The sequence below is a fragment of the Camelus ferus genome, chromosome 1, assembly GCF_009834535.1.
Source record: "Camelus ferus isolate YT-003-E chromosome 1, BCGSAC_Cfer_1.0, whole genome shotgun sequence".
NCBI lineage: Eukaryota > Metazoa > Chordata > Mammalia > Artiodactyla > Camelidae > Camelus > Camelus ferus.
The window spans coordinates 120,748,956-120,759,947 of NC_045696.1; the positions used below are offsets into that span (position 1 = coordinate 120,748,956).

At 44.0% G+C, this 10,992-nt stretch overlaps 1 protein-coding gene across 5 annotated transcripts in view; it reads left to right on the plus strand.

The window, feature by feature from the left end:
- The window catches only part of ATP2C1 (ATPase secretory pathway Ca2+ transporting 1), a 123,890-nt gene that overhangs the window by 18,138 nt on the left and 94,760 nt on the right, over window positions 1-10,992 (plus strand). Inside the window, exons 1-2 of one of the 5 annotated variants that reach the window (XM_032489359.1) lie at window positions 1,256-1,397; window positions 1,633-1,816. The exons of 3 other annotated variants lie outside the window; for them this stretch is intronic. In XM_032489359.1, coding sequence (XP_032345250.1) covers window positions 1,811-1,816 — 6 coding nt within the window. In that variant the 5' untranslated portion in view covers window positions 1,256-1,397; window positions 1,633-1,810. Of the gene's footprint in view, window positions 1-1,255; window positions 1,398-1,464; window positions 1,487-1,632; window positions 1,817-10,992 lie in introns of those variants that run through there. One more of the 5 variants, XM_032489369.1, reaches the window with a different exon arrangement.

Here is a 10,992-nt window from a genome sequence, read left to right on the forward strand (position 1 = left end):
AACTCTGAGACTAGAAATCTGTCTTCTCCTGATTTTTAGGGTTTCTTTTTTGAAGTTTAAAAGTGACCTCAATGTTTCTTAAAAGTAAATCTATAAAGCTGCCAGAAATTTTTGATCCTAAACTAGTTCCACTTGGGACCAAACACAGGAGAACAGGTAACCGGTCCATTTGTTTATTTGGACGTTGGACACGTGGTCAGAAAGCATACTGGGATACGTTAAAGGACCCGAGATAAGGGGCAAAATGTTCAACTGTGTGTAACTGTCGATGGAAAAAAATACCTCTAGCCTTTAAGGAAGGGCCTTTCTCTCATGGTCGCCAGGCTTTTTTGGAGGATGCGCTCATCTCAGCAGGTGTGGGCCTGCCCTCTAGCGGATCTGGGTGTGACGGGACTTAAGGTCACTGCACGTCTGGCTTGACAGGTCTTAGGAAAGTCAAGCCGTCCGTCAAAAACGACTCATTGTGGGTCTGGATTAGGCGCTGAGCGCGTGAAACGTTCAAGTGGACAGGATGGAGCCCGCGGCTGCAGGGAACGCGGGGCTCTTCGGCTCCCCTCTCGGGACGCGAGGCTTCTGGCTGTCCAGGCTCTCGCGTCCCACACACTCGAGGCCGGGGTCTCGGAGGCGGCTCTTTGCCCGCTTCACTCTGGCACAGAGCTCACACCCTCGTCGGGCCAGAACTTCGGGAGGTCGCCCGGCGAGGACGCGGCCCAGCCGTGGGCGCGGGGCCGCCGTGACGGGTCTGCCGGGCGGCCGCGGGGCCCTCGCCGTCGCCTGCCCGGATTGTGACGGCCGCCGGCGGGAGGGGCTCCCTGCCGCTCGGTCGCTCAAGCACCCTCCAGAGAACGCGCGGCCGGCGCGAGGGGGCGGGCAGCTCTCCGACCCTCGCGCCGGGCGGGTGCGTAGAAACGGGGTGCGCGTCTCGGGGGTCGACGGGAAGCCGCCGCAGGGCGGGCCGCGGACCCCGCGCCCCTCAGCCTGGGGCCCCCCAAGCCGGCGGACAGGAGGGCGGGTGGCTGCATCCCCATTCACTTCCGCCGTCCCCGCCCGAGCGTGCGAGTGCGCGTGCGCGCGCGTCCCCTGGCGGCGGAAGTGGTGGCGACAAAGCTTGGTCCGCGGCGGGCCCGGGAGTGCGGGGCGGGCCCGGGGGTGCGCGGAGCGCCGGGCGGCGGGCGGCAGGGAGGGCGGAGCGCAGGAGGCGGAGGCGGAGCCGACCAGCGCAGCCGCGCCGAGCCGCCGGGTCGCCCGAGACCGGTGCCCTCACCTCTTCCCCTTCCCCGCCCCGCCCGCCCTGCCTCGGGTCGCCGCCCTCACGCCGGGAGAGGCTCCCGTCCGGCGCCGCCTCGGCTAGCCACTCCTCTTCGCCCGGCCGCGCGGGCGCTCCCGCGGGCCCGCGGGTGAGTCCCCCGCAGCCTGCGGAAGGGGTCTGGGGCTTTGAGGGGGGTGCCCGGAATACTTCCCGGTCCCCGTTTCCAGAAACTTCCAGGTCCTGAGGGAGGGGTGTCCGGGGTACCGGGCGGGGGGCGTCCGGGGCGCGGCCCCGCGGGCGGGTGCGGGTCCGGGCTCCCGAGGGGCGGCGGGCTGGTTCCCTGGCGCTCCCGTCAGCGCCGCTTCTCCCGGTTTCTCTTGCAGATGCTGCTGCTAGGGGTGGTGGGAGCAGCCGTGGGCCGCGCGGCCGGGAGCGGGGGTGACAGCCTGGGATTCCGGGGCTTCTCCTCTTGTCCTCCTCATCTCCTCCCTCTACCCAGTGTGGCCGCGGCTGACACTAAAGACTTTGTAGCCATCAACCCAAGTGCAGTTTCGATGGAAGATGAAGGTAAAGGCCCCTGGCACACGGGTTGCAACGCGGAGTTGAGGGTGTGGTGGTTGGCTTTCAAGTTGTTTCTTTCTTTTTCCACCTTTTTATTTCTCCGGTTTTATTTTTCCCTTTGATTGTGAAGCGCCCAGGGAATTACTGTCTCGGGGTATCTAGCTTGTATTTTGGAAACATCGGGCATTTGGAAAATGAAGGTTCCGTGGGGTGGCTGAGCGTGATTCTGCTTTCTTGAGGAGCCTGCTTTCTTGAGCTTAGGGAATGAAAGGAAGTTTTCATTTCAGATAGCATCTCTGCTTGTATCGGTAGCTTTGTGAAAGGAATTACTGGAGGGGAGTGGGAAGGGGAGGGAGGTTCTGCACTGCATCCCTGTCTATTTGCATATCAAGCCTTGATACCGGTTGACTGGATTCGTTTATAAGAAAGAAGGCGATTAAAAAAATTAAATGCAGTTACTCTGGGGAAAAAAACCTCATTCTGTTTTCAGTTCACAAATACAACCCTGATTTTAACGAAACGTTCTGAGATGATTTCCTTCATTAAAGTTCCTCCTCATTTCAAAACATCCTTTTGGAGGTTGACAGTGGAACCTGTTTGTCCACCGGACACGGCAGATGTACTGGATTATCATTCACATGTTACTTGATTCCTTTGGCGTCATTAAAATATTTAATGCTTTTTCGTACACGGCACTGATTATTCTTTAAAAGCGTTCAGCAGCTCTGAATAAATGATTTTTTTCTTCCCCTCCTGAAACAACCACAGTTATTCTTTGGACTGATTTCTTATTTGTGTGTGATAGTCTTTTTAAAATTTATGTTTTTAGTGGGGCTGCAAAATGCTGTAAAGGATACTTATAAATTACAATTTGTTCTCTTGTATCTTTGGTTTTTAAAATCTGTATCTAGTACAAAGGAGCTGCAGCTGGGCTTTGGGCTTGCTGGTTGCTTTCTAATTTGTTTTTCCGTTGTTGAAATGTAAGCTTGCTTGTCCTAAGTAGGACTAGTAATTTTAAAATGGACGTTTCTTGTATGCTGTAATCTCATTCTGCTATCTGAGACCCCTGGGGTATGTGGGAAATATATCATGAGAGACATGATTATCTGGCTCAGTTTTACTCTGGGTTGGTAATTGGTGGAAGACATTTTCTGAAATACTGAAGTGTGTAGATGCAGAGGAGTTACACTGTCTAATTGGAGCTTTAGAAATAGCATTGGAAAGCAGTAATATTTTTGTCTGGTGGTATGGAAAATCTCTTCTGAGATTTTTTCCTTTCTCTTTTAGTTGATAGACTTAAGAAATGCAAATCCTTTCTACACAAGAGACACAGCATATTAAATGCATTTGTCTACTTATTTCTTGGTAGTTGTATCTTCAGTAACACCTAACGTTTGAGCATCTGCTTTCAGAATGTTACTAGGTTCAAGAGTGTAGCCTAAAGTCCGTGGATTATTAGACGTTGCTTTTTGTTTCTTGATCTCTTAGGAAAAGGAGCATGACTAATAAAGCTGACTCTCATTGTCTGCTGAGGAGGGAGGGAGTGGTTGTGAGGTGGGAGCATGGTGCGTGCTGTGTCTGAGATCTGCGCTTTATGGCCAGGTAATGATTTGGCCTTGTAGTAAAAAATAATATAGTTTTTAAAAACTTGTGGAGATTTTCTGCCTCATAATAATGAGTAGTCATTTTTGTCAATTTCTCATTACCATGACACTTTTTCATTTCTTAAATGTTTTTAAGGAGGACATATATATAGCCCAGAAATTTTCAAAACCAATTGGTCATTTTGAGATAGGTGGCTTATTGTTGCTTTCCGTTATATAGTTAATATTCTCTTTTACATAATGTATTAGCATCTTAGGGATGTGAAGCAAAAACGGATTCAAATTATACCTTAACCACTAAAAGCAGTGTGACTTGAAAGAGATTCACCTTTCTGAGCCTCTGCTTCCTCATCTATAAATTGGGATTGATAAAATTTAGCTTACATAGTTAAGAGGATTAAGCCCTGTATAAATTCTCTTGTGAGAGAGGAAGGGTTGTTCCATGCACTGTGGAACCAGGCAACCCGATTTGAATGCTGGAGTCCACACTTACAATTTGGCCTTGTGCAAATTAGTAAAACATTTTGTGCTTCAATTTCTTTACCTGAGAAACAAAGATATTGATAGAACCTACCTTATGATGTGGTTGTTAGCATTTAGAACAATATCTCGCAGTGAGTAACTGCTCAGTAAACATTAATTGTGAATAGCCTAGTCCAGTGTTTGCATACTAATATGCCACCTGGCATTAATGTTATGACAGTTGAATGTGGAGAGGGGGTCACAGTAGTTGCTAAGATGCTCTCTATGTCATTATTAGTTAGGGAATGGGTGGAGTTAAGTACGGAATTGTCAACAGTGTTAAGGCTTTAAGCCCATAGGAAAATTTGGGGCTCTACCAAGAACCCAGGGGCCAGTGTAGAAAGAGATGGGCTTATAAGTTTCAGCTTCTGAGTTTTCCCATCTGAAATTGGGATAATGCCCCCTTGGAGGGTCGGTGTGAGGGAGAATGAAGCCTGCTATGTGAAGTGCCTGGAACACCAGGTGACACACAGTTAGTTTGCCTGAGTGACCAAGTGATGCTCCTGTTACCCAGAAACAAAATCCTCCAGGTGGTCTGTAGATGAGTTACACCTTCAGGTGTGCACAGGGCACAACTGATGGTGGCTCCCTGGAGTGTCAGCCTGCAGATTCTTCGGTCGTGTGTCCTGACTGCAGGGGTTGTTGGAGGCATCACTTCATCCCTGTGGTTCCTTTCAGCAATGCTGGTAATGTTTTTTGGTGCTTCAGTTTCCATTCTTCTGGACCTCTCTCCCGTGGGCCCACTTGAACTTCCTCAGCAAACCTTGACGAGTTTTTAGCCTTAATCTCCAGGATGCTTTATGAATACTTCCAGTCAGTCACTAGAAGTATATTAAGTGTTAGTTTCCTGGAATTTCAGGGGCTGGTCCTAGACTTCCATTTGTGGGTTAGGATTTTATCCACATCCTTTGGAACTCCTTTTCCATGTTTATCACACATCTAAACAGATACTGTTTAGAAATCTGAGGTGCACAAGTAAGTGACTCTTTTTCTGATTTTTAAAAAGTTAATCATTTGTGTGTTTAAAGGGATGGTATTAGAAAAGATATTTTTAGCAGGAGAATTTTGTAGATAGTTTCTCCTTCCCAGTAATGGATTTGTTTCTTTGGAATAAATTTGGCCTTTCCCGTAGAAAAAACAATGTAAAATTAATGCACATAAAACTATTTTACATAGCCTTAAATATGGAAATGTTATAGTCTTCAAGATTTTAGGACATGCTTAATTTAAGGTTAGAGGCAGGGCTAATCTATCTAAAATAAATTCCTCTGATCTTTTGGGATAGCATTTGAAAATGACAGTATTTTTATTTATACTTTACTTTTAAAAAAAAAGTTTCTTATTCAAGTTCAAATTGTTGATCACTAGGAATGTGTCAAGAAGAGATTGTGTTAGAGTAGGTGGAAGAACTATAATGAAATTGGGGTGAGAAGCCACCTTAATTGTATTTCTTTGACTAGAAATAGGAAACCAGGTTGTAAAAATATTATCTTCGGTATGGAAAACGTAGTTTATTATGTTTGCAGTTTTACTGATAAAATAATGTTCTTAATCAATATTTACAGAAAAGAGTTGTAACTAAAGAGATTTTATGATAACATTTTATAAACTGTAGTAATTTAACCCAGAGGAAGACTGCTGCAGAGATTATTTGTAATCAATAGTCTTGACAGCTGAGTCCTAAATACATGATTTGTCTTAATGTTTTTATCATTTATTTAATGTCAGCAGAGCTCAACTCTGTTCACTGAAGCAGTGTCAGTCAAAGTAGTCTTTTAGGGAACACTCCCCTTGGAGCCCAAGGCAGATCTTCTTCTGAGATGTTGGTTAACCATAATCTGTTTAACAAGGTTAAATTTTGTTCTAAAGCTGGAAACAACACCTTAGCTTGATGGTAAAGTTAGCTGGGGTAATTTTTAAATTACATTGTTGTTACATGTAACATCTTAAAGATCTCTTAAGGATAAGTTCGAAAGTTCCTCCCACATTTACTTTGTTAAAAGAAGTTCTTTTTATAGTGATTTCAGGAATCAGCTGTGACAAGATTATTTTTACAGTTTTCATATGGACAAGTGTTAGTAAAAGGCAATAAAGTAAAAACTGGTTGGTGAGCTATAATTGTTGGGTAATGTTAATGCCATCATTTCATACAGGAAAGGATTTCTTAAGAGAAAAAGGCTATTGATGCATTTCCTCTTGAATTTGTATGGCTGATATTTATATGCACTTGTCAATAGGTCTCCCCTCTTCAAGGCTTTAAGTTAATATTGACAAAGGTATATGTCTTAGAATTATCATCACCCCTCGGTATTGAGGTATTGCAGGAACCCTGCAGATACCAAAATCCAAGGACACCCAAGTCCTTTATACAAAATGACATAGTAGTGCATATAGCTTATGCACATCTTCCCAAACACTTTAAATCATCTAATAGGTTACATATAATACCTAATGTAATGTAAATACGGTGTAAATCGTTGTAAAAAACAATGTAAATAGTTGCTAGGATGCAACAAATTCAGGTTTCGCTTTTTGGAGCTTTCTGGATTTTTTTTTTTTTTTTAATATTTTTGATATGTAGTTGGTTAAATCTGACACAGAACCTGTGGATGTGGAGCGTCAAATGTACAAGGAAATGACTCAAATTGTGTTCAATTAGATTAGTTTAGGCTATTGGACACATTTAGAATAAGTTTGTATGAAATGTTACAAGGCTGTCTACCGTAGGTGTGGAAGGAGGAGGACAGCAATAGCAGGTCAGTAACATCACTTTTGGATGTTTGTAACTGGACATTTAATTCAACTTCAGACTCTGCTTTTTCAGATTGGAGTTATGTCTTTAATATTCCTGTTAATGATAATTGCTTGCTTAAGTGAGACCTTTTGGCTTTACTTTTGGTCATTTCATAAAGGTGCTGACCTAAACATGTGTTCCCCAAGAGGAAACAGAAATTTAGCACAACACATTTTTTTTTTGTTGTTCTTTCATAAAGTTCTGAGACATTGAAGCATCCTTGAGGAAATTATTATTACTTAAAACGCACAACCTGATAAGGCCTGAATAGCAGCAGAACCCTGACTGAATATATTTGCTACCTATCCTGGTGGTTGCTGCTCAGTCCTTTACAAGAAAACTCAGAAATAATAACTAAGGCAGAATGATTTCGAGTGTTACCCATAATACTTCTCTTGATCACTGTTTTTTTTAAAAACTGTGAAATGTAAATTATAACTTTTGATTAGGCTGTGAATTTCAGATACTGAATTTAAAGTTATCTTGACTGTGATGTCTTAAAGTCAAAAAGGATAAAACATTTCCCAAGAACCATTAGTACAATAACGTTCTATTCTCTGCCTAGGGGAGAGATCAACTTTAAAATAGATCCTGGATTTATTTTTTTTCTCCACTTAAAGCCTTTCATTTGCAGTGCAGGTAAATTAGCGTTTTGGTGCTGTGTGTCATATGTATGAGTATTTAATATATACGCCTTTGTATGCGGTTATTTCACTAGATGTCATTTGACCATCTGTTGTGGAGTTTCCCTAATGGAATGTCTGCTGTACTTGCCTTCATGTGGCTTTATGCATTGGGAGGGGCAGAAATGCTTGTTGGTTCAAGCTTTCTTTGGGAACCGTCCCTCACTTCTCTCTTGAGTGTCGGTTCTGCAGTCCCTTGGAGCAGGCACACAAGTGCCAGAAATAGCGTGCACGCCACTTTTTAATGGCATGTGAACTAATCTCTGCTGTGTCCTCTTACCCCTCGTCAGGGCTGCTATTGACTGAGAGTTGACATCTGAGTGAAAGTGTCTGATCGGATGGGAAATTTCAGTTTCCTTTCCCACTCCAGAAAAGGAGGATGTGGTCTTTGCCGACCACTCGGATATCCACGGGCCCCTACCCCGAGGTTGGCAGTTCAGTTATGGTATCTTGCTGTATACCCTTCAGTCATTTGAGGGTCCAAGAGAGGTGTGTTTATTTTAATTTCTTCTGTTAGAGACCAAGGAGGGAGTTGGCCTTGTATCTGCGTTGGAGTGAAGCGGATGGAGAGTAGGGGGTGAGAGGGACATTTCACTCCTGGGAAGAGCCTGCTGCTAGATAATGGGGCGTGAGGGGAAGATGGGGTCAGAAATGACCACAAGCTGTTGAGCCTCACGAGCAGGTGAATGGGGGTGCCACCTCCTGGCTGGGGGAGGTAGCGGACGTGGGGTGGCCACAGGGAGTGTGTGGAAGGTCAGACTGTCACGTGCATGTGCCTGTCGTACAGGTCTGTGTGTGGACAGAGGTTTGTCTTAAAATTGAATACCAGTAGGGCCACAAGACCAGGGTTCAAAGTAAGCTCCTGAGGCAAAGACCCTCAGGTGTCCCTCATGCAGTTTGGACAGAGTCTGGTGTGTAGCCACTGTCCATTGAATGAAAATTACGGGCTTCTTCATTGTAACTCAGTGGTTCTCAGCCGGGGGCGATTTTGGCCTCCATGGGACAGTGCCTAGAGCTGTGGGTGGATGCTTCTGCCATCCAGTGGGTAGAGGCAGGGGTGCTGGTTAACATTTTGTGATGTACAAGGCAGCCCTCTGTCCCCCACCAAAGCGAAGAACTATCTGGCCCCAAATGTCCGTGGTACTGAGTTTGAGAAGTTCCTTTAAGCTTTGCCATCCTCCCTTGTGAAGGGATGAAGACTCTGCTCCAGGCTTGTTGGGGTCAAAGTAGGACAAGGCATGTAAGCGCCTGGCATGAAAAGCTGCTGAGGAAATACTGATTTCCTTCACCTTGTTGATGAATAAATTGGAGTAAATTATTTTTGGCATTGGTTTTTAAGCAGCTTCTAATTTCATGGTTTCACATATTTTTCTGTCTTAATGCTTTTCTCATGGTTTTACCAAATTATGATTTTGACTCTGCTTTGGCTTGGGGTTTGGGTATTTCATGATTTGTATCTATCAGTAGGCAAAAATGCTACAATCTGGATTAAATAATTTTACTTGCTTTCAGAACTTTTACTGTTGGAAAGCCATTTTATTGTTCTTTGAAATTGACTGAAATGTTCTGAGTTGTTCGTTTTGGAAAGTGCCAGACCTCCTGTGTCTGCAATGCCCTTTCCCTTTTTATCCATTTACAAAATTTCAAGTAGACTCCTCTCAAAGTTCAGCAATTTTCTTCAGATTTACTTATTTAGGGTGTGGAGTACGTGGCTTTCTTTTGCCTGTCAAGTACCTTTTTACAGTCTTTTGTAAAGTGTGGACATTACCACCAGCTCTTTCACTCGTGTCAGGGGCAGGACATGTGTTTTTTCAATTCTCATACAAGGGGCCAGCCCTTGGAAATGTACTCTAGTCCTAGCCTCGCTGTGGTCAGCGTCTGTTTACATGTGCATGGTTGAGGGCATTCTCATTTTTGAGGAGTCCTTTGCTGATACCTCTTTCCTTTTAAGCTAGTTCTGTCTTCCTGTACACTAATTTCCACAGCTGTGATGTGGTATCAATAAAGTAGAGGTGATTTTGTGGCAGCAAAGAAATTCTCATTTCGCTTAAACCTGTAGGATTCCAAGTTGGTAATTTTTGATGATATTAAATTGTGTCTGACCACAAATTGTTTTTTAGGGGTTACACGGCTCCCTGCTGTACCTGTGACCATTTTGGTCTGTTAACTGCAGGGTGCAAATAATGCCATAGGTCATGCCTTTGATTTCATAAGGGTTTGGTTTGCTATAGCTTGTAGAAGTAAGCCCACGCACTAACTGCTGCATGCCATTGGCGAGGGGGAACTAGGAGAAGGAAGGAAAGTGTGTGCCATTTGTATGGTTGAATTACTGGCTAGTCTGTGGATTTTATGGAAAGTAATAACCTTTACCAAAGGAGGACCACAGTCTTCTTAAGAAGTTTTTTTTCACTCTGATATTATTAGTAGAATAATTGTTGCTATCTGAAGGCTGTAAAAGACTTTAGTTGCATGTTTAGTAATAAATGTATTTTTTCCCTTGTAATAAATTCTTTTCTCTTGTGGGGAGATACTTTGAAACTGCAGACATTCTGTTTCTCTAACATACTTTGCACAGGCCACTTTTTGCATCTATCAAGGTTCTTGCTGGCAGCAATTACTACTGTGGTGTTTGCCTAGTGGTGATTTTCTGTTTCTTTTGTTGGAGAGGAAGAAAAATGTACCCTTCTAGGTTCTTCTGGCTGGTCCAAGAATTAGAATGTCATGAGACAGATTAAGAGGAGAAAATGAAATTTTACTTTATGGGTCCTGGAACCCCACATCCATGAGAGGTTCAGAGATAGAAAGGTAGAATGAGATGTATGTGCCATTCTGAGCTGAGGATGGTCAGGGCCTGGGGCTTCCAAGGATAGGAGGGTCACTCACAGACAGTGAGCAGATGAGCAGGTGTTTGATACTTAGATGTTTGCCCTGCCGTACATATGGGTCCACTTAGATAAAATGTATTTCTGGTTCTAAGTCTTTTTCTGGGGAAAATCTCCAGTTTAAATTCGAGGTAGTCAAGGGATGAGCGGTTGTTTCTCTTGAGCCTGCAGGGTTTCTTTTGCCGTTAGCTCAGTACAATCCACATGCCTGTAGTGGTACATCTTCACCCCTACACTCTCATTCCCTATGTATTTATTAATGGCAGTTCTACTGTTAAGAAAGAACTGTCCTTTTTTCTCCTTTTGTAAATTGTCCGATTATTTATTTACATGGATCTGTGGGTATTTTACCATGTGGGTTAAAATCTAATGCTTTGTTGCTCAAATTGTTCCATCTTTGGTTAGTGAGAGCACTTTCAAATTTGCCTCCTATGTCCTTGCTACAGTGCACTCATCATTTTGTGAATACTAATTCACTTTCTGGTACCACAGTGTGTTACAGGTGCATCTCATATTTTTTCTGTTTGCACCAGCCTTGGAATCAACCATTTTTCCAAAGGAGGCAGATTCATTTTATTGCAGAGAAGTGTCTAGAAACTAAGATCTGAGTGCCAGATGTGTTCAGTACTGTTGAGGTGTTATTGTTTCTAGGTCCTTTCAGTAGATAGAGCTAGCAAATATGTATATATTTGTAGTA